Raw genomic sequence first — 24,584 nt, 5'->3', positions numbered from 1 at the left:
CCCCCCCCCCCCGATTGTAGAGGCACAGAGCCTGCCTAGGTTAAATTACGCAAAATTATGGAATTATGTATGGTCATACTTTATGTGCAAAATCACGTGGGTGCATATTTGAATAATTCCCCAGGGTGTACCTAGGTTTCCTCTGCTCTGGACTGGCTTTGTACCAGATGTGACATGAAGCAGTTTTGTAGTCAACCATTTTCTCACTGTTTGAGAATTGAGAACTATGCCAATAGCTCATTGGAATAGTTTCTTCCAGATCGCTGTGACTTGTGTCTAGTCTTGACTTAAATGATGAGAAGGCATTTAAGTCATTGGGCTGTACCCATCTCAGTTTCAGCAAGTTTACCTGATATAAGGCAGTGTACATCTCAGACAGCCAATACATCTGAAATCTGTCTTTGTTCAAACAAGGAGGTTGGGGACCAGTGAAGAGGGAGTTTCAAGTAGGAAGCATGCAGAGGGATCAATTTGTGCATATTGTACCTCTCTGTATAATTGTGATATGTGGGAGAATTCATTATTTGTTCTCAGTATTTGGAAATTCTATGTTTATCGTTTGAAAGGCCATCTCTGTAAATGAGAAGTAGTTTGTAATTGTTCAATTGCCTTTTCCTGACTTTGTCAATACGTTAATATGCTTTGTAAATTTCTTTTAAAGGAAAAGCCCATATTTTTGAGGTCCTAGATACCCTCTACCAGGAGTTGGCAGCATGCGAACTCTTACAAAGCCAGTCTCTTGAGAAGACTCAGAGCCACCAGTCTCTGTCTAACCCACTGGTCATTTCTTGCTGAGCAACATTGCCATCTACAGCTCTTCATGACTGTTCAAACAATGATACTTCAACAGAGAATGCAAGGATGAGATTTGCCATATTCAAAGGAATTCAGTAAAGGAGAAAAGCAGTACAATTAAAATCATAAAATCCCAGGTGTGCTGTTTCTGGGAGCACCTCTAACGCCTCAGCTAATTGCAACACAGTCCTTTATTTCGAAGAGCGTTCACATTTCATGAGGATTACTCAATGATGCCCATCTCTGAAGCCTAACAACTGCCACAGTCTGGCATTTTAATTGTACCAGCTCACCAAATAAAGAGCATCCCAGATGCACTGATAAGCCTAATATACAGTTTCAACTCTGATAATAGATTAGCTGGAGACAGTTTTTATCTTTTGTGGTAAATGAATTAGTTCATTCAACAGTGAAAGAGTCTGTGTAACCACTAGCAAACATGTTTTCTTAAGGTGTAAGAGACAAAATGACTTTATTATAAGATATATACGCACCTTTATAAGCCAATAGAGCAGGCTAAGGACCTATACACAAGTGTGTCTATCCATCTATGTAATCATGGTTATACATCTTATTTAACTCTAATTCTAGAGTTGTTTCTGATCCTCTGGATCTTTATTTGTAACTATGACAATTTAGACATGTAATTACACTTTGATATCAATCAGCAACTATCTGACTCTAATCTTATATTTTATATTAAATATTATGTTTAACTGCTTGAACAAGTGCCAAGTGGTCTTGTTCGCCTGACTATCAAGATGGAAAAGGCTGCAAAGATGGAGAGCTTCATTTCACACCATCACAGATTCCATCATCCAGCCAGCAAGTGATATACTGATACAGCTTTCCTATATCATCTAATTACCCTGAATGAGACCCTATCGATATAAAGCAAGGTCTTATCTGCAGGCAAAATAAAACTTGAAGGAAGTAAAATGCTGGACATACTTATGAAAGTGCCTAATATTTAGTCAATAAGATCAGGACAAAAGTCAGTCCAAAAGCTGCTGCCAAGTTATTACCCCTACTTAAATAAGCTAAAAGGCAGAAGTTCTTAGCACAGTCTACTGAATTTGCATAGTTAAAAAAAATAGCTGTTTTATAGCTGTTTTGGGTGCATATAAAGAATTTGCTTTGCCTGAGAATTTAGGCAATAAAATGTGGCTGTCTATTTTAAAATAATATATACTTGAAACCATCGCTGCACTGGTTTTCCCATAAGAAAAATGATTCTTGGCCCAACCTCATTTACTTTTTGTAATCCTTCATATGCATACACCATTGCGTTTATTCATGCAAGTCAGGTGTACATATACACTTAATTACCGAGTATTGTGTATCATTTAGGAACATGCTTATGACAACAGTTTGCAATAGAACTTTTCATTTCTTTTGGGGGATAAAAAAGGGGAATGGAAGAAGTGGGCCAAATTCTGCTTGTTGAATTGGTTCTCTCTAGATTTATACTGAGATTATAGAACAAAATTCAGCATAGTAAATATGTATTAACATTACAGATATACATTAAATGTTAGATTAGACTTAGATTGACAGGCAGTCATATGTAGGAGTCATAAGGCAATAACAAATTAAATAGAAATGTAACAATAAAAGATCAAATAGCAAGAATACCGTGCATTTTCCTGTTTGTGTTCATTTCCTCCAAAGGTCAAAACAATGAGCCAGATTGCTCTGTGCAGCTCCTACAGATTTCAGCAAGACCACCGCATTTATACCAAGACAGGATTTGTTCCATTGCAAATACTGGCAAAATCATAAATACTGACGAGGATGTGTGCGCGCATTTGATGGGAGTAGTCCAGAACATACTACATACCTGATCGTGCATTCTCCAGATGCTGGAGGTAGCCTCAGCTCCTTATAAAGGAACACAGTAAAATTTTTCTACCACTGTCTTGCTACTTCACTTCCTAATATATCAGATAGCCTGCCATCCTGATGAGAAACTAGGGAAGCCATATAACCTAGATGCTATGCAACTCAAACAGCAATCAAGGTGTAACTGGAGACAGAAAAGGCGTCACTACACTGCGGTTACTGCTGCTGTTAACAGAAGTGAAGAGCAAGTGCTAGTGAAAACTCTTGCCAGTAAGTTTGCTGGAATTGTATAAGATGGGAAATAGCAGAATCTTGTCTTGTGAAAAATAGTTTCCCAGTTTTATACCATTTTCTAATCACATAAGAAATGGCTATATCAGAAAAGTGCCCCCACTAGTTCTACTAAAATAAAATATTTTCAGCAACCCAATAGACTGCTTGAACACTACAAGGCACAGGAGCTCCTTCTAGTGGAATCAGAATTTTTATTCCCAAGTTCCAAATTAGCCTCACTGTATAACAAAATGAAAAGAGAAATCTCAGCATGTGTATTTTTTCCAGGAAAGAAAGTTACCAATCCAGAACGAGATATTCTGTACAATATAGCTTTGTATGGTTGCTTTTTTATGTAGCAGTAGAAAACGCCCTGTGACAAAAAGGTGGGCTCCCCAGTAAAGGAGAAATCTGTGATATAGAGTCTGGATACAAGTGAAGGGTGGGATTCTCTTATCTTTTTGCACCTAAATAGCACCTTTCTGGCCATGTAAGTGGTTTGTTTGGCATTTACACGTTTGCCCTGCAGTCCCAACACGTAAGAGTGTACATGTACACTAAACATACTTAGTTTATATACTGACCAGTTAAGTATACAACTAATATGTGCAACAATTTTGGATGCATACCTGCATCCAAGATGTGACAAGAGGCAGCTCTCGGGGCCAGGTGTCATGCCAGCCTGCCTACCTGTCTTCAGGGCAGTCCGCCCAATCTATCCTGCCACAACTTTCCTGTTCTCAACCCAGGTGGCAAAATGTGGGGGACTGCCCATTATTTGCCCCAATGCCAGGGGGTGCCATCTGCAGATCAACCTCCCCTACACCACAGCCCATACCTCATAGATAGCATCCATGATGTCGTTATGCTCCTAGCCTAGATCCAGGCCAAGCTTAGCCCTCCGTGTCAGGCCTCTTTCACATATACACATTCACTCTGCCCTCCTCTCACAAGGGCCTCTCACACTCCACCCCCTCTTACAGGGTCTCTCTCTCACATCAACAACTTGTTTTGCCCTGCTCCCTCTTGGAGCATCTCCTGTAGGCAATAGGCTTTATTCTGATCACACTTTGGGTGACAGATGTACAGTCTCTTGAGCCTCTCCTGTGACCCTCACCTGGGTAGTGACCAGCCCAGTTCCTGACCTGGGCCAGGCTTGCCCTGGTCCCTCCCAGGGCAGCTTTACATAAACATACCTAAGCACATGCTGGGCCCCCAGCTCCAAACACTGGGCTCCCAGCCCTCTGTGTCCACACTTCTCTCAACTTGCTCTCCAGGGGGCTGGACCATGTGCTGCCCTTCAGACTGGCCCTCAGCCCTACTCAACCTATTCCCAGGCCCCAACTACCACCTCCTCTTTGGGGTTACACATCTACCCCCTCCTTCAGGGCTCTAGGGTTTCCCTCCCCTGTGGAGGCTCAGGCAGCCACAACTATGCCTGGCCCCACCTGGATCTTACACGCTCTTCAGGCTCAGATAGCCATAGCCATGCCTGGCCCCTTGTACCCAGTGTTGTGGGGGCTAGGGATTAAGGCACACCAATCCACCTTTCACCAGGGTGGTAACTGGCCTGGCATTTCCTGAGGGCTCCTGCACCACCAGGAGCCCTACCAGGCCACCCATCCCCAGCAGGGTGCAGTTTTAGGTTATACCCAGGACCAAGAGCTTCCTAGCCATCCCCATGAGCTATTGCCCTTACCTCCTGGATGTTCCTGCTGCAGCTCAGCCAAACAATACTTCTACCTCAGCTGGCAGCAGCAGACTGTAGCCTTTATATACTAGGTTCTCAAAATGTCTGCCACCATCAGGCACCTGCTGGGTGCCTGACCCAGACCTTAAAGTGACAGGCACTGCAAGTGCTGTGCCACACAAGGCGTGCCAACATCCATGGGTGTGCTAAACTCCAGAACAGGTGGACCTTCCCATGTTTTAGCCCCAGTAATTGAATGTCTCAGATAGTTGCACAGGACATGGGATAACTGGGTGACAGGCCCCTTCATCTAAATGGGGTTTGACCCTGTATCTCTTGACTTCCCAGGGCAGGTTTCTGACCTCAAGGAGGGATCCTTGGGCAGCTATTCTGCCCCAGCTGTAGGCTAGATAGCCCATCTGTGCCTCTAGGGAAGGATGCCCACACCACTGGCCAGTCTTACCTGGACCCAGAGAGCCTCACTGCCTGCTCAGATTCTGTCATCTCCCCACTGTACAAATCCACACCTGGGGGTGTCATAGGGCTCTTCCTCCCAAAAGGCAGCCATAGAAGGGGTGCCCATAGCTGAAGGGAATAATGACCCCCCCCATAAAAAGCAACAAGGGTACAGACAGAGGAGCCTACCCTATAGTTCCTTGGCTCCTGGGGACCACCAGGATGCCATATGTACCATCCACACCCCAAGCAGTGCTCACAGCCAGTGAGTAGCCCCCAGGCCTGTGCCCAAACTACCAAAGGTAGCACCACCAGGGACTACCACTTCATGGAGAAATCCCTGACCAGCTCTTGGATGTGCCCTAGTCAAAGGAAACTGTCCATCCACTCTCTTCATCCTGTTTCCAAGACAGAGGCAGGACATGATGGAGGCATCTCCCCATGTTCCTGCTTAGTTCACCTGAAGCGTCCAAAAAGTACCTGGTAGCAACTGTGCCTATAGCCCATCATACTGCAGTCATCACAGATTCACTTCCCTCTATATCTCCATGTGGGCCGGTGGGGCCTAGGAGCGGCTGTGAACTCCCTAGCGCCCCTCTACCGTCACTTCAGGTGGTCCAAGCACCCTCGAATCTCGCCCGCCACGACTTTGATCTTAAATGGTTAAATGGGAGGCTGCCTTTATTCCCCTAGTGAACGGCATGTGTTCTTGCCCCTACTCCAAATGGGGTGCCTCGGTGCGCCCCTCCCTTAAGGGGTATGCATGCCTCCAAACCTCCCCTTTAGCACACCCCAAGCCTCGCAGCTGTTCCAGGGACGTTGTACAGTCCCTCGCCCCTCTGGTGCCCTCTCTCTCGGGCACCCTGGGCTCCTCGCCCACCTGGCACCCCCTTGGGCCAGGCTCCTATCCTCCAGCCCACTCCCTGCACCCTGGGCCTGTCTTGCTGGCATCTGGCTATTGCTGGCGCCTCCTGGGTCCGGCTCACTACCGCCGCCCTACTACCAGCACCCTTGCCGGCGTTCCTCACCTGCTTGCTCTCTCTCTCTCTGCCCCGCTCTGGGGCCTTGCCCTCTCTGGGGCTGACAATAGTGCCCCTCTGGCACTGGGCCGCCGTTGCCCCCACTGGGCAAACGCCGCCCATATGGGCTGGGGTCTCTGACCCCTCTCGCTGCACCTTGCCAGCGCAAACCGCACCCCCCTGGCACAAACAATAGTGCCCCTCTAGCACTGTGCCCTCACTGGACACCTGGAACCCCCAAGCTGTTGGGGAGCCCCGCTGAGGCCTCCTCACTCCCCTACAGCCTCACCCAGTCCTCCAGATTAACTGTAACAAACTCAAGCCCAATGGCTGCAACCCAAACAATAGAGCCTCCTGCTCATAACAAACTCCAAGCCCATCTGGGGCTTGTAACCTTACCTCACTTTAGAGTATCGTGGTTCCCTGCATCATCACAGCCAGCCAGCACAACAAGACAGCAACTGCTGACTCAGCCACTCAGCTCAGCCACAGAGCTCTCACTCCTGCAGCCACCAGAGGAGAACTGCTAGTCAGGCACCGGCCTGGGCTGTTTATAAAGGCCCGGCCCTGCCCCCTTCTGGCCACCTGACCCGCCTGGTTGCCCTGGCAACCAGCACCTGAGCTGCCTGGCTGATTGGCAGCTCAGTTCCTTTTGCTTCCAAGGCACAGGACACCTTGGTGCTCCTGTGACACACCCCCACCCCAAGTTACACTACCTGGCACAGGACACCTCCGTGCTCCTGTGACACTCCATATACATGACCCTCTTGTGTATTGCCTGACAGATCTGGCACAGTACCATAGAATCTGCTTCCTCCTCTAGTCCCCCAAGTCTAGCCTCCCAAGACTCAAGTCTTCACCTATCTCAGCCTCTGGACAAATCTCTTTTCTCCTCCCCTATGGCTGCTTCCATTGGTCCCCAGCCAAATTCTGCAATGTATGGCAAGGTGGTGGAGAATACAACATACCATGAAAATTAAAGGCAACCTCACAGACAACTCTCCAGCTACAGTTGGGCTCCTGCTAAGAACCCTCCCATCAAGCCATTGTAGAATAACATGCACCTTTAAATAAAGTAGACCAGTGGTTCTCAACCTTTTTAGACTCAAGGCATCTCTCATTAGATTCAAGTCATCCCTCAGAAAATGGCACCCCCATAGCTTTTAGTTGTTTCTTGACTACAGAAAAACAATTTTTCTGTTGCAAATAGCTTAGAAATGCCAAAATAGGTCAGGATGGTTTTGACATTATGAATTTCTATTTTAAATCTCTGACTTTATCTTGCAAATTGTGCAGGTATGGCACCATAGTGAAAATCTTATAGCACCCCAGCATGCTATGACACCCTGGCTGAGAATCACTGAACTAAACTATGTTATAAATTATCTCCCAAAGAACCTTGCTGAACTGTGAGTACCTGTATGTGTTACTTAGGCCTTGACTGCATGGAAAAGCTGTATGGATTTAATTAAATTGGTTTAGAAGCTAATGAGCAACCATATAAGGCGACTGTACAATTTATTTAAATTGAGTTTTAAACTCATTAACAAATTCCTTGTGTTGATCAGTTCTTGTTCCTTGATTTGCCTCAGATTTCTATGTTTGTTCCTGATACTAGAAGAAATATGTCTTTGTTCCAGGAGCAAAATTTGTTTTCTCCCTGACTGTCTCTGTTGAATAATACTTCATCTTTCCCAGAAATTTTGATTGTGCTAGAAAAATTGTTTCTTTTTCAGAACTTATTTTACAGGTTCTTCCTTTCTGTTCCGTAACTAATCCTCAAAAAATAAACTCCCAGTCTCCCAGTTTTCATACTGCTCCTGATATCCCTCCCATCTTCTTTTAAACAGCTGCCGAGAAGGCTCTGACCATTTCCAAACTTTATTCTTGCAGGTATATCCTTTCACCTGCACATATATATCTCTGCTTGACAGCCTGGCTTTTACAGTCTTTCCTCATTAGTCTTTTGTATCCATTTCCAGCAATGCAAAAAACCAACAGAAATGTCTGTCATCCCTTCCTGGGAATACAACTGAGAAAATAGAAGGGAAGATGCTGATAATCTGCTTGACTGGTGGCAGCCCCAATTTATATGCACATGCCCTTCAAGATGCTTGCTAAGATACTTGCCACAGAAACAACTAGATTTAAATTTACCATCTTCTTGGGCTTTAGCCTCTAATGGTAAATTACAGTTATTTCCTACCAGTTACTTTATAACTGATGGATATAGTATGATATAAAGCAGATGATTTATCCAGCATGCAAATATTTATTCTCCTGAATTGAATGATACTATTCTGTTTAATCCTCATCTTGTTGTATTTTAAACATTTATCAGCTACTGTGATTTACGTTTTAGATTTTGGCCCCTTCACCAAAGGAAATCTTAATACTTCTTCCAGGCTTTGCTGCTGATCAATCGTCTCTTAAGAACCTCACATAATTTCCTTCCCCTTCCTAATTCTCATCCTTCTTTGAGTATATGGGCTTCTTTGCTAATTATTCTGGAAGGTGGCATGCTGTCACCATAGCTGAGAGATCATCTCCATAGGAAAATTTACTCTCTCAGCATAGTAGTGCTCCTACTCATAAAAAATCTTGGAGCTGTTACACCTGGTACAATCGAGGGAACAGAGTTAAGGGCCCCACTGCTGCCATATGCAACCCTAAATTTGTTTAATCCATAGTTTATCATGTATTTAGATTGTAAACCATTTGGGGCAGGGATGCTCTTTTCACTGTGTCTGTATGGGTGGGCCCTAGTGCAACCAGGCCTCAGTCCCTGACTTACTGTTACCATAATGAAAATAGCAAATAGGGGGCTTTAGATACCTGATCCTTTTCAAAACTTAGTCTTATTAGAATAAAAAGTACCAGGAAAAGTCCCTTGCTAGAGTACATTTGTACATTCTGAAGCTTAATGACTCAGAATTAGACAGCTATAACTCCTGAATCATCAGACTGACTCTCTAAGCCGTTACTGTCAAACATCCATTATCTATTTAATTAAAAATGGAAGTTTTCCCTATCTTAGAAATCAAAGCATTTCCCCCACTGAGCTAGATTTCTATCAGATAACCAGTAGGTCTATAAAAACTATAGTAGAAGTTGTAGCTTTCCATTATAATTTCTTTTTACTGCAGTAATACGTTTACTCTATGTAAGGTGTAAACGATTAGTAAATTAGAGCCCAGATTATTCCATAATTTCCCATTTTGCTATTCTTGCATCTTCTCTTAAAACATCTAACACTGGTCACTATCAAGAGCAAGACTCTGGCCAAAAAGGATCACTAAATTAACAGTGTGTGGCAATTCCTACACTTCTAAAGAATTTGAAAGGTAGATGGAGATTGAATCTGTTTCTGGAACTAACTTTGCTTTTGCTTTTGCATGTCTGAGCATGCTGAAACAAAGCCTTCCCTTCTCAAGACATTCTGTTAATCCATTATACGGTGAGTCTGAGTTATGTAAGTCAGGCTGCTAATGCTTGTAGATTTCATTCCTTGTTTTCAATTTATGAGTAAAAAAGAACACTATAAAATAATGGTACATTAAATGGAATTCCTGTGCCAGTGGGAATGACAATAACAGTCACAGTATGTAAGAGACACATCACATTACCACCCAAAGGGCTTGGTTTAAAAGTAATAATTTCATGGAGTTTTAAAATATAAGCCCTTTAATATTCAACTCAACTTATTTGCTTAATAATACAAATAATTCTGCATAATAGAAAACTTGTACAGTGTGCATCTGAGTGTGAAATTTAATTGAACACTATCCTTTTCTGAAGGAGACTGCTTTGTGAGGGGCCAGGATTTTTAGAATTCTTGTCATGTTTCTGTGCTAGTTCTTTGCCTGTGTTGTAACTCACAAGCAGTCATCTATATCCATCATCTGCAGTATTTCCTCTTAGAGCCATTGTGTTGCCCTTGAGGCTCCATATAGTTGCCCTTGAGGGCAACAGTTCAGAAACAAACGTGTATTTGATGAGAAATTAAACATGTTGCTCCCTGAGGCAAGCCTGCAGTTTGTACAATGAGGCATCTGAATGAGTACCATAGCTATAGGGACACAGGAGAGGGTATTGCCTTCCAAGCTATCACCCACCATTGGCCTGGAGACTGACTTCATTGAAAGCCAAGAGTGCTCTGAGCAGTTCCTGTTCCTTCCCTGCTACATATGCTCAGCAATGCAGCCTAAACTGAGTAGCTCTGCCTGTGTCTGGCTTTCTTAATAGCTATGGAGTCTTCAGGAGACCTAAACAGTAGGCCTGTGAGAAGCAGCTAGTATTTGCTTCAGATTCAGATTTGGCTGATTCGGGGGGCAGCGAGTTTGGGATTCAAATCCCTGCCTCAAATTGATTCAGCCAAATCTGAATCCCCGAATCTCAAAATCATGCAGGCCTATCCCCCGCCCACTCTCCCAGCCCGGCAATGGCTGCCCCGCCTGCCCCAGCTCCTGGCCCTTTGAAAAAAAAAAGCCCAGAATCACCAGGTGCTGCCAGGCAGGGGGCAATCCCTGCTGCCCTGCACCATGAGCATGAGCCCCCCGAAGCCCCGAGGCGACTGAAGGAGCCGGTGAGTCCTGGGGTTTTTCTTGGTTTTTTTTTTTTAAAGGGCCAGAGGGCAGGGCAGCTGTGGGGGGGGGGGGCAGGGGAGCAAGGGAGGGGATTAGGGGCTTGTGGCAGAGCCTCCCATGCAGCGTGTGGCAGTGGGGGCAGGAGGGATTGCCCCCCCCACCCGGCAGCACCCAGTGAGTGGGGGCTTTTATATAAAGCACAGGAGCTGGGATGGGCAGGGCAACCATGGTGGGGGGGGCTGCGGGAGCGCATTGGAGTCAATGGGGCTGGGGGAACAGGCAGGGGATGGTGCCTGGCAGGGATCCGCCCATGGTCCCCTCCTCCAGCCCCCCCTCCCCTCCCCTCTACTTACCAGCATGGAGCTGTAACAGGTGGGGGCTGCCTAAATCATCAAAGCTCTCTGAATCTTTTCCAAACTTTCGGAGAGCTTTGAATTGATTCGGACCTTTTTATTGATCCCATTTCAATTCGGATTTGGAGATTTGGCCACCAAATCAGCTGAATCTCCTCTGAATTGAATCGCCACCTGAAGCTTCGTGCAACCCTACTAAATAGCCACTGGCCCAGTTCTACCTATGTCTAATAAGCAGGGTAGCACCTTAAACATTACCCCTCTAACTGATTTCAGAGTAACACAGTTAACTTCTTCTCCCTAATAAAATAAGTGACTTTGTCCCCTGACTTCACTGACACATTTGGTTTGGCTCTCAGACAGAGAAGGCTGGATATCACATCTCAGGTTCCCCAGGAGAGCTTTCCTCTAGCATGAAGCCTTGATCTGACCCTTCTTTCTCATTCTTACCTAGGGCTGATATCTCATTTTGTTGGATTTGTATTTAAAATGACAATTCTTTTCTACAAAGTCTACTTAATAACTGGGTGTGTCTACACAAGGTGCTTAACTTCTCATTAGCATAGTTTACTGCAAAGTAATCATGTGTGTCTACATGTGCACATGCTTACTACACAGTAAGCCTTGCTAATCCTGAGTAGATTTGCTACCTGCAATGCAAATAGCAAACTAATTTGACATTAGTAATGGTGCCATAGTGCTGGTATAGATGCCTGACTGGGACCAAATCTGCTCCCAATCATGCATGCACCAGGAGGCGGAAGATAGCTCACTGCCTCTGGGAACTGCCTGCTGCTGGGATGGGCTCTGCCACAGGAGCCTGGATGGGGTCTATGTCCCCCTGCCCTGGCAACAGGAAGCTCCAAGCCGTCTGCTCTGAGACTGAGATCAGGGAGTCGGGGCTGGGAGATACTTATCTCCCAGCACCAGCTCTATGACTGGATCTGGTCCTAGGAAATACTGATCCATGGTCATGGAGCTGCTGTTGGGACATAAGCATCTTCCAGCACTCTTGTACAAATTACTAATTTGCTCAAATGCTACTCAAGACCTTATGAGGGGGATAAGGCAAAATGCTGTGTTTGTTGACTATAATATTTAAAAGAGTGTTTATACATACACACACACACTCACACCCAATCACTCTGCAGATGTTATAGTTACCAAAGTCCGTTGTTGCATACTGCACTAGTTGGCCAGCCTAGAAGTATGACATAAGGAACGGGACATACTATTGTTAGAAATATTATCGAAAATGCATTATCAATAGTGTTGTTAGAACAGCACAGCTGCCAGCTCTCATCAATAGTGTTGTTAGAACAGCACAGCTGCCACCTCTCCCTGGTGGAAGGGGGAGGTTGGAGAAGCTACTAAGGGCTCTTTGTATTAAGGTATCACTCTCTCTTTGTTCTGCAAATTTACTATCTCTTTGTTACACTAAATCACACTTCCTTTCATGCCCCCTACATTTCTCAGGGTAAATAAGAATAATTGCCATCTTGCCCTTGGGTTTGAACTTCTTGTAACCTAAAGTACTTTCTGAGCAAGCGCAATTAGCTAATACATATAAGCCTATCCGCCCCGCATACTTAAGTAGTTAATTATAATACACATGCGATGTATGACGTGACGCCATTTCATATATGTTTGTATGAACCGGAAATGAGTTGTAAGAGTTCCTGCTTCTGTACACGTGCTCAGGAGAGAGGGGATAAAAGCCTGCTAAGAAGTGTTCCCTGTGGGCAGAGAGTTTGGTCTTTTGTCTTCTCTCTCTGACCCTATTTGCAAATATATACCTTTTGTATCACCAACAATGTGTGCCTGAAGGATCATTAATATTCATGAGCCTCCAAAGAAACGAACCGTGATTTTTACATCACTATCTTGACATGTGGTTAGGTTCATGCATCATTGTCCAAAGCATTGCTCTTTAATCACTCTGTTTACAATAGGGCTATGCAAAGCTTTGGTTCCTGATTTGATTCGGCAGAGATTCAGCTCGATTTAGTGGCTGAATCTCTGAATCTGAATCAAATCAGAGGACCCTTTAATCTCTCCGAATTGAATCAGAACTCTCCGAATCAATTCAGAGAGATTTGGAAAGATACGGAAATTCAGACATAGCACAACTTTGAATGTTTTTTCTATATACCTCTAGGTAGCAGGCAGCACGCGAATACTGCAATGCTGGGGTGCATGGAGTGTGCCACAGAAGCTTGGGGGGCTCCCCAGTATGCTATATATATATAGAGAGAGAGAGAGAGAGAGAGAGAGAGAACCAGAGAGAGAAAGATATATTTGGATGTATGAATGAAAAAATGTAGAGTGACTGGTAAAGGCATAAGTAAGCTACATGCTAGTAAACAAGTTACCAAATGGTAAATCATTTTAAAAACAGTTGAAGAAGCTAGTCTGTACCAGGCAAAGAAGAAAATAAGCAGGAGAGACAAGTTTGTAAAATATCTTGAGGCCAGAGACTTCCCTTTGTGATGGACACAGTCTACACTGGTAATGACGAAAGAATGTTGTAAACTAGGGGTGTGCGAAGTAGGCACTATTCGATTAGGATTTGGATTCAACGAATCAGGGACAGTGATTCCATTCATATAAAAGATATAATAACAAAATACAAAAGCTTAAAATTATTACATTAAAACATAAAATAACTGCTATACTTATGCTAAGCATTATTAATTTTAAGATAAAGTTTTAACCTTATGTTACATGATACTAAAACTTACTTCAAACTAAATATTAAAATAAATCAAATACAAAACAAATCAGTATAGTTCAACAGCACCAGTCTCACAGTCACAAAGCTGGCACTGGGAGCTCCCTGCTGATGGGGGCTGGGGTGCCTGTTCTCTACCCAACTGCATGCTCACAGAGCTGGGGGGCAGAATCAGCCCCCAACCCTGTTCCTCCCCCAGCTCTGTGCTCATGTAGCTGTGAAGGGAATAAGCCCCCCAGTCCCCACCCAGCATGTCCTGGTGAGGGGCAGGTCCCAGGTGACTGAGGCACAGGGCTTGGAAAGAGCTTCAGCTTCAGCTGCCTGCCTTGATCTGCCAGTGGGGCAGTTAGCAGCCAGGTTGCTGCCCCTCTGGCAGATCAGGATGGCACTGGGACCTGCCTATCCCCTGCAGCTCTTTCCAAGTTCTCTGCCCTTAATCAGGAAGCCAGGGCCAGGAGCTCCCTGCTGTCAGGGCAGGGTTCAATGTCCTGGCCCTGGCCAGAAGACAGATATCTCTTGACCCAGTGATCCCTGCCAGTACCTGGGATAGCACCCGGGGGAGCCTAGAGTTCCCTCTGGGTCAGCAGGGGCCCATTGCAGGGCTGCAGGAAACTTGGTGCAAAGAGCAGGAAATCTTCTCCCTAATCCCCCCATGTGTAGACACCTGTCTGAAAATGCCTACTCCAGAGTATTTTACACCAGAGTAAACTTAGGTCAGAGCAAATGCACGTGTAGATGTACTCACTGTGGCCAATGTGGAGTTGCTGCTGATACTCATGCATATGAACACTAACACCTTGTCAAACAAAGACATGCTTATGCTTACCACCATAAACCACTTCCACCAGGATGCCTCCTTTAACTTTGACTGATATTCACAAATATAACTAAGAGAAAAATAAAGGTGAAAGTTGAACTTCAGTTTGGAGGGTCTCAGAAGCAGTGTGGCCTCCTAGGTAGACCCCTGGATGGGTACTCATAAGACCTGGGTTCTAGTTCATATTGTTCAGTGGCCTTCTGGATGACCCCAGAAATTCACTTCATAGGTTTTTGTCCCCAGTCTTTCCTCACCATTTTTGTCACCCTCCGCTGGACCCTCTCCAATTTGTCCACAACCTTTTTGTAGTGGGGCCCAAAACTGAACACAGTACCCCAAATGTGACCTCACCCATGCTGAATAGAGGGGAATAATCACTTCCCTTGACTTACTGGAAACACACCTACCAAGGCAACTCAGTATGCTGTTAGCCTTTTGGCAGCTAGGGCACACTGCTGGCTCATATCCAGCTTATTGTTTACTGTAATCCATGGGTCCTTTACTGCAGAGCTGCTGCCCAGCCAGTCAGCCCCCAGGCTGATTGGGGCATTATTGAGATCATAACTAGTACAATGTGCCAAGTTTGGGTGTCTATATTTAACCCCCACCCACTGATAACTTGGAAAGAGTTCAGAAAACCTCTATAAGAATGGTTTGGGGTCTAGAAAACCTGCCTGATCATGAGGTACTAAAGGGGCTCAGTTTATCAAAAAGAAAGTTAAGAAGTGACTTGATCATGGTTTACCTGATCATGGGAAGATTTCCAGTAGCATCAAAAATTTTCAATGGTTTGGTCAGCTAGATGAAAATCAAATGGCTGAAGCTCAATCTAGACAAATTCAGGTGCATATTTTTGTAAACAATGGGTAAGTCTAGATGAACACTTAAGCATGACTAAATTTAATGTGCAGTAAGCTAATGTGCATTATGCAATTTTTGGCAGGTGTCTACATGTGCAGGGACTTGGCACTTAAGTTAGTGCACTTGGCACTAAAGTTAGTATCAAGTCTCTGCAGCCTTGCCACGTGCCCCTAGTGGCTGGGCAGACCTGGCACTAAAGTTAGTGCCAGGTCGTGTCTACACGTGTGCTTATGGGCTTTAACTAATTGCACCTAAACTTGATACCTGCATTTCCAGGTATCACATTTAGATGTTATTAGCCTAATTTTGCCATTTTAATACACATTAAGGGTGCGAATATGTAGATGCACACCTGTAATATGCATTAAATAAGGCTAATGCATATTAACACATCTCATGTAGATGCGCCCAGTGAGGGGAATGAATATTATTTGTCTGGGATATGATTAATTCTCTATTTTTGAAGGGTTTTTTGTTGTTTGTTTTATTTTAGAAAACTTTATTCTATCTCAAAAAAAATTTATGACTTGAAGGAATTCATTTATGCAAAAAATCATATTGGAGGATGATAACAAGCTCTTCTACCTTAACCTATTAATTTATGATAAATATTAGGGCTGTGCGAAGCTTTGGGTGGTCATTCGATTCGGAGGAGATTCAACCCGATTCAGTGGCTGAATCTCTGAATCTGAATTGAATCAGGGACCAATTAAAAGGTCTGAATCAATTCAATGTTCTCCAAATCTTCGGAAAAGATTCAGAGAGCTTTAATGATTTCGACAGTTCCAAGCTGGTAAGTAGGCGGTGGGTGAGGGGGGCTTGGGGAGGGTGAATGGGACCATGGGGTCCCCCAACTCCTGCCTACTCCCCCAGCCACCCTAACCCCCGCCTGCTCCTCCAGCCCCCCCAAGTCTGCCCAGCCTGCCCCAGCTCCAGCTCTTTAAGAAAAAAAAAGAAAAGCCCCAGAACTCACCGCTCCTGCAATGGCCTCCAGGGGCTTGTGCAGAGCCCCCCACACAGTGCGGGACAGCAGGGATCACCCACCACCAGCAGGAACAGTGAGTCCCAGGGTTTTTCTCAGGTTTTTTTTTCCCTTAAAGAGCCGGAGCTGGGGCAGGCAGGGCAGCCAGGGGGAGGCTGGGGTGGGGGAATCAGGGGGCTCGTGCAGAGCCCCCCCATGCAACGTGGGGCAGTGGGGGGTAGTGGGGATTGCCCCCTCGCCCGGCATTACCCAGTAAGTTGGAGCTTTTTTGTTCCAAGTGCCGGGAGCTGGGGCGGGAAGGTTAGTCATTGCCAGGCTGTGGTGGGATGGTTCTGGCTGTTTCGGAGATTTGGCAGCAGCTGAATCTCCAAATCAGATTTAGCCAAATTGATTCAGGATAGTGATTTGAATCAACTAATCAAATCACTGTCCCCCGAATCAGCCAAATCTGAATCCAAAGCAAATACTAGCCACTTCTCACAGACCTAATAAATATAAGAAATAATATATTCCTTATGCAGATAAGGAATATGAGGATGTTCATTTTAAACATACAATAAGAGACGACAGACAACACCAGCGTTTCTGAACCAAAGACAAGAGAATTTTCATAAATAAAACTTTGCTAAATTGATACATTCATTAAGTGATTTTAAACAGCAACCTATTTTGCTTACTTGAAAATAACTTTTTTCTAACCTACAAATATTACCAACTATATTTTCAATAAAATTTCTAGTTTGGTTTTAAAAAATCAAAAGGAGTTGATTAACAGCCATTTTAAAATGTATCTTTGATATCAAATAAACATGATCTATCCCCACAAGGTGAAAAATGAGTAATAAAAACAACAGCTTTACATGAGAAACAAGTAAGAAGAAAACCCCTCAAGCAAACTCCAGGAATCATAGCTGGCATTTTACTATAACCAGCCAAGTTAGAAATCAAATTCACAGCATGCTTGGTTTGCTTCCTGCTGACATGGAGAATAGCTGTCTTTTTGTCCAAAGAAACTCACAACAGGATGGGCAGGCTGTCAGAATCAGTAGACAAATGACTGTTTAAATAGCTAACTAAACTGGAGACATCTTTGCAAAACCCTTCAAGCACAAAACACAGAGAGCTGTTTAAATTTCAATTTAAAAATAGCTCAGGAAAGGAAAAAATAATGTAAAATTAAATCACACTGCAGACAGTGTCTATACCTTCAAACTTAGGAAACAGATTTATGTTTCCTTTTATTATAATATCTAAAAGACTTTATCAATGAAAGGCTCAAATTGTGCAATGTCTGGGAGCTCTGCCTATGATAGGACTGCAGGCCTGGAAGCATAATGTAGATGCTGATGATAGCACAGTAGCCAACAGGAAGTTTAACAACAAAGCACAGAGCAGAGATAAGCTGCTTTTGTATTTAGGAAAATGTGTGTCAGATAAAATGTTGTTTAGTAGCCAGATTTTTAAAAGTGCACAGCATGCAGCTGCTCTCATTGTTCTTGTTTTTAACCAACTCAACAGGAGCTGCTAAGCACTTCTGAATATCTGGCCAATTCATTTAGGTCCTAGATGTGAGCTGAGTTCTTTTGAAAATCTGGCCATTTCCTTTGGCTGGAGAGGATGCACAGCACTTCAATGGACTGCATAAGCAATCAGCTCAAAAGGAGGCAACTCAAGCAGCTTTTAATTTTTTCTAGCCTAGGATTGATTGCTGTTGTGCTAATACCACTGGTGTACTATTAACCCACAAATACTAACTATTGTATTCTCATGTAGACAAGCTACAGTACACATATAAAAAAGAAAAAGGTTAACCAGACGAGTTAATCTAATTATACTTATTGAGATGCCTACACGGCAAAAGAAATGTGTGGCTATAGCCTGGGTAAGCACTCTCACATTAGCTTTAATATATCTTGTATAGGTAAAAATAGCAGTGAAGACAGTGGCATACGCAAGCAACCAGAGTATGTATGCCTCTATGGTCCTAGAGGACCAATACTCTTTGCTATCCCATGGTCCCAGAGGGCTGCTACTCTTTGCTAACCCCTTCTGAATCTTGTGCCACCCTGTCATTAGTGCCATCAGAAGACTGTCATCTTCATTTTGAGGGACTACCAACAATGACAACAACAACAATCTGGCCTAAGCAGTTTAAAACTAGCAAGGTATATCAATCTGATACAATCACACATGCAGTGCAGTGCTGTCTTACTCCCTGGCTAATACATGCTAACATCATCCCTTTGAAATCTAATTGAGCCAAACGACATAATTTTTTTTCTCACTGAAAGTATGTCCAATGTTTGGCACTTGAGCATGAGCACCCTAGTTAACCAGGTCCAGTGTGAGCAGCTACACTGCTAATTTATATCTGAATGACTATGCCCTCATTAGTGCTGCATTCCTTCGCATGTATCCCTAGGATGTCTGGGGGTACATCCCATGATTACAGAGCTGTAGTAAGCTGAATACTCTCAGATTCTCTCCCAGTGAATTGAGAGAGAACATTGTCCTTCTGGGCACCTGGTATAATTGTGTGGTGGCATTAAAGAGCTGTCATCACATCAGTGGTTTTTCCTGTGTCCCAGCAGAAAAAGATGGGTTCTCAGCCAGAACACAAAGAGCACTCAGGCCTGCAGCCAGCTAGCCCTGGATGAAATCATCACTAAACCTGAATCAGGGGTGTAAATACATGTGCATGCACATGTGCTAGAGCCAGGCTCAGTGCCAAATAATTGAGTTAGTTCCACAGTGAAGATATTCATTGCCAAGCTAGGGACAGACATTCAAAAAGCCTGAATTAATTCAATCTTTACAAGTTAGTGTAAGCTCGAACTAATTTGCAAGTGAATAGACATTCACTTTTGAATCAAGAAATGCAGGTACATGCCTGCAGTGATTCAGGCTAGAAGCTGGGGGGGGGTGGTGCTACAGCAAGCCCTCCCTTCCCTTCTACAGTGCTGAGCTGGGGGGGAGGGGGTGGCCAGGCCCTGGCAGGATGCTCTGATTAGGGAGGGCTTTAAATCTCTACCCTGGCCTGCACAGTCTCCAGCCAGGGTGTGCCTGGAGCAGGAGAGAGAAGCAGCCCTCGCCGGGCTTTTCCTGGCTCACTACTCAAGGGTTGGGAGTGTTGCCAAACCCCAGCCCTGGCTAGCATGATACTGAACTTTTCAATATCCCTCTCCCTGCTTCCTCATATTGTCTGCAGCAAACTGGCAGGCAAGCAAGCCATCAGGGAGCTGATAAAACAAAGCTTATCAGCCCATCAAGAAAATAAAAGCCTCTCTCATTACTTCAAGCCTCTCTTAAACAGCTTTTTCTAAGGAAGGAATGGAGAGACCTTACCAGCTGACCTGCTGATTAGCTCCAAAAAGCCCTAAGTGGACACTGTTTTGTCTGCCTTTGTCCTAGTGAAGTTGGAGACACACAAATAGACACTTCTCAGCATCAGCTAGCATGGGGTGGTATGACCCATGATGAGGTGCCAGCTAGGGCCTGAGCTACTGGACAGGGGGTGGGAATCCTGCTTGAGCAGTGAGCAGCAAGGAGGGAGGTGGGGGCAGGAGGGAGCCAGGCAGACGCTGCTGTCCCTGCAGTCTCCACCTCCTTCTCAGCCAGTCGGAGCACTGACAGTGTTTTAGCTAGGGAGAAGAGGGGTGGGGGCCAGCCCTGCTCTGTGGAGCAGACAGCACAGCATAGTACAGCCCAGGGCATGCTGAGATCTGGAGGACTCTGATTTAACTTAAACCAGAAAGGGGTTTGGGACAGAAGTTCCATAAACCAGTTTGACCCAAATCAGTTAAGTTTGATATTATATTCAACTAAGTTTATCTTAAACCAGTTTTGGCCATTTTGAGATTGGTTTATGTACACTGAACTTATGTTCTGTTACAGGCTGAAACCAGTTTCTGATCACTTAAACAAGTGTATGCGTAACTTCCGTCCCTAGCCCAAATGTGCAGATGTTTTATACAGGTATTTGTGTAACCTGTCCCATGCTAGTAATGTGATACCAATTCTTATACTACTGACTTCCCTAGAAATTTGCCCAAGTAACGGTCTCAGGGTTTGAATAGTTAATGTACTTTTATTTTTGCTGTTAATTCCCTATGTGTTGTATACAACAATTATTTCATTAACAACAAGCTTTGTCCGATCCTGGATTATGGCATCAAGAGGGGGAAAAATGGAAAAAGTAAATCTTACTGAAACAGTTTTCAAGTGTCTGTCAGTACTGAAAATGAGAGAAGAGACACAGAAAAAATATATGGTGAGTGGTGATTTGGTCTAAATACCCTGTTTTTCAACAAATATCTTTAAACAGAAAAAGAAATATTCAAGAAAGGGATGGATTACCAGTCCTGGAAGCAAAGTCCTTTACATGTGCATAAAGCAGGTATAGTGCATGAAGGTGCATGAAGGTATAGTGCATGAAGGTATAGTGCATGACATGTTTTCATCATCCTGCCATGCCTTGTAATTCTGACCAAAGATGACCAAAGCAGGTATAATGCATGAAGGTGCATGAAGGTAAGGTGCATGAAGGTACAGTGCATGACATGTTTTCATCATCCTGCCATACCTTTCAATTCTGACCAAAGATGTTAGGGGGATTCAGTGAAGCTGCCAGTCAGAGTATTGTTTATGAACACATATCTGCCATGGCCTGGGCTGAGACACACCACTTCACCAGCTCGCATTGGGTTCTCCATCCCCAGGAAATGCCACTAGGTCTTGCAGTAACTTTGAAAGTAACTCTTGAATGTTCTCAAATTTTAAAACTAGCAAGCGATGACCGCATACATTCTTCAGCTTGGCATTCAGCACTTATTACTACCACAGAAACCATTTATAAGTCACCTATAAAGCCACAACTAAAAGGACAGACTTCATTAGTGAAGATTGCAATAAGTGACCTGCTACCATTTAAAACTATACTGCAGGAAAAAAGTATAGTGGCTTCAGTAAAAGGACATAAATACATATACTGTGTACGGGACCTTTGCTCAGACCTTGTTGGCTTATTAGATCCCTAGAAATGCAAGTGATATTACTTCATGAAGACTCCCTAAGGTTTCTAGACACTATGCAGCCATTTTGTAGTGCAAGCAGTATCACAGCTGAGGTCAATACGGATGCTTTAGAGAGTATAATTAAACACTGAATAGAATCTACAAAGAGGCAAACACAGCTGGAGTTGCTTTTATGTAGCTAGCTGGGACTATGTATGAATAAGACTGGCAAAACCATCAGCTTGTGTCATAAAATCAGGTTTGAGAAACCAGTTAGCTGAACAACAACATACTGAACAGAATTTGGAGAGAAACGAGGCACTTCAAACCCTAGTTGTGAGAGATAATCACATGCTGTGTTCTTTTCTGGGAGAACCATAAGAGTTATCTACACTTAGGAAGAGGGGAGTGATTTTTATGCTAATCATTAATGAACACTGTACCTGAACGACTGTACGTATAATTCAGAATGTTCAAGGACAGACTGTGCAAATCTACTGAACTGTTTTCCCTTTAAACTTTAGGGGCGCTTCCAGAAAAGTGTGCATATGCCTGTCACTGTGTCTCAAAGCAGTTTGAGACACCGCAAGAGTCATGCTGGCAATAAAAAAATGTTCCCCGGGCTGCATATTTGCAGCATGGACTCTAATTTTCATACCGAAAAATCCTGGTATGAAAAAAAACATGTTGAAAAAACAGCGTAGGACATGCTTCTGGAGTGTGCCCCAAAGCAACCAGAGGCTGGGTCCTCCAGAGATGCTCTGACACATAGCCAGACCATCTCTATGCTTGCCCCCTTCCCCTGCTGCTCCAGCAAGCTACTTCAGCGTGTTGGGGCAAATAGGAGTGGGGAAAAGCCATAGTAGTGGCTTGGACCAGGCTCTGTCCCTGGTAAGTAGGGATGTGGGGGTGGGGGGGACTGTGGGGGTTGAGGGTATTGTGTGTATGGGTGTGGAGGGGACTGTGTGGGTGTGGGAGACTGCTCGGGAGAGGTGGGTCCCCTGCCTGCCCCCTGCACAGTGCACAGCCACCCCACAGCAGCATCAGCAGCAGTGGCTGTCTAGGCACTCAGGGCCTGCTACTGGCAAAGACCCCCCCAGCCCGCCCCACAAATCTCACACCCTGTATGTCCAGCTGCCACCCCAATAGGACAGGACCTGCTGTCGGGAGCTGTAGCTGGAAGGGCAACTGCCACACTGCAACCCTGCCCCATGCCCATACCAGTGCTGGGACATGCGGCCCTAGCCTGGGGGGCTCCGGGTCCCTGGAACCACTTGGGTGTAGGGAGGAGTAGGGATGGCAGCAGAGGTGTGTGTGTGATAAAGAGAGAGATGGGGGTCATGCATGAGGGAGCGCTCCACGTAGGAGAGGCCTCCAGAGCCAAGCTTAGAGGCTCCCTGCCCACCTAAAGCAGCCTGCACAGGGGGAAACTGGCCTGGAAGAGAAGGGGCTTGCAGAGCCAAGCTCCTGAGCCTCAGTTGAGGACTTCCCATGAACAGCTTGGGGTTCGCTGGGGCCTGAACACAGGGAGCAGAACAGCAAGGGCTGGCACTGCTCAGAGCCACAAAGTGGATTAAGGGTTTTTACTGTGCAGTAGGTGAGTACATGTAGACACTTGCACTTACTGCTCAGTAAATTAGGCTACTTGCTATTTAAGCATCTTGTGTAGATGAGCCCATTAAGTATCTAAGTAGACTGGGGCACCCAAATACAATTCTATTCTACCCTGTTCAAAACCCTGTAAATCTACTTTTGTATCACACCATCATTTTTCCCTTAAGACTAGTCACAAAAAACCAACAAGGAGGAACAGAACACAGCCCCCTTTCATCTAAGTCCACTTACATGCTTAATAGCTGGAATAGGATCTGGCCCAAGACATTGAACTTTAAGAATCATGAGATGTACAATGCTCAGGCTTTCAGGTTAATTATCTACACATCTCTGAACATCTGAAAAGTAATTAATATTTACACTTACTCTTCATTCTTCCAAGCAAATGGAATTCTTTTCATGGAGAAGCACAACTGTCTACCATGTGATTAGTATTTCATTACACTAGGACTGTCCAAATGGTGACCAGTGAACCATGTGCAGCCCCCCAGGTGCCAACCAGCTGCCACCCCTGCATTGCTCCGGCTGCTGCAGGGGAAGGGCCTAGGCTCTCTCTCCCTCAGCTTTTGCTTTCTGCTTGTGTCCCAGGGTGTAGGGCAGCACAGCCTATGAGCTGGGGCAGACCACACTGTGATGCAGCACTGGAGCTGAGGTGGGGGCTGCCCATACATGTGGTAGGTGGAGGTGGAGGTGTTGGCTGTGCCTGTTGTGCAATGGGAGATGGTGGGGAGGGGAGGGGAGTGTGCGGGGGGAGGGGAGTGTGTGGCCCCTGGCTACTTAGAAGTTGGACAGCCCTGCATTAAACAAAGCTGTTGCTTTAGTGATCCTTTCAAAATTTCCCTGTAACAATGTATGAGGTATCGCATAAGCCAGCCCCAAAAGCTTGAAAATTAAAAAGCACAGCAGGCACATAAAGTAGTTAAATAGTATAGGAAAGGGCTCAGATTTTAAGCTAAGAATATGATTTGGCCATGTGGAGAGGCATGGTAAAGGAGACCCAGCTGTAAGAAGGGTATGGGAGAAGGCTGTCACACAGGTAGAAAAACAAAAATGAATTGTTCTTTATTCTTTTGTTTCACGTATGGATGGATATGAGACAGTGTTGAGATGGCAGTGTGTGGATTTGAAGGAAGACCTTTTCAAACAATAAAAAGCCTGAATGAGCTTGAGCCTGTGGATAAAGTTTACCATGGCATTTTTATAACAATAATGTAAAATCTAGCACTTGAAGCCACCTTCCCAATGGGCTAGAATAAATAGCTGTTTACTCCCTGACAATGGAATTTTTTGGAAAGTACATTAGCACAATCAATCTTGATTAGGGTCTGTAAAAGGCTGTGTAAACAAGTCAAAGGAGATATTCAATATTCTTAACAAAGGCAGAAACAAGACCTCCATTCCAGGTAAATAAAAGACTGGGGCAGTAATATAGCACAGCGCTAAAGATCATTACAAGTGGAATCATAGCTTCATAGTTTCTAGGGTTGGAAGGGACCTGAGCAGATCATTGAGTTCAACCCCCTGCCTTGGCAGGAAAGAGTACTGGGGTCAAA

The 24,584-nt window shown here is 44.6% G+C and overlaps 1 protein-coding gene across 4 annotated transcripts in view; it reads left to right on the top strand.

Moving 5' to 3' along the window:
* The window catches only part of EFCC1 (EF-hand and coiled-coil domain containing 1), a 154,327-nt gene that overhangs the window by 122,439 nt on the left and 7,304 nt on the right, over window positions 1-24,584 (top strand). For 2 of the 4 annotated variants that reach the window (XM_090021889.1, XM_090021888.1), the window contains exon 8: window positions 20,730-20,801. In XM_090021889.1, coding sequence (XP_089878015.1) covers window positions 20,730-20,801 — 72 coding nt within the window. Of the gene's footprint in view, window positions 1-661; window positions 2,428-20,729; window positions 20,802-24,584 lie in introns of those variants that run through there. The other 2 variants (XM_090021892.1, XM_090021891.1) reach the window with 1 other exon arrangement.

Source organism: Crocodylus siamensis, chromosome 11, assembly GCF_052110815.1.
Source record: "Crocodylus siamensis isolate JL-2025a chromosome 11, ASM5211081v1, whole genome shotgun sequence".
Classification (NCBI taxonomy): Eukaryota; Metazoa; Chordata; order Crocodylia; family Crocodylidae; genus Crocodylus; species Crocodylus siamensis.
This window is presented reverse-complemented; position numbering and strand designations above follow the sequence as displayed.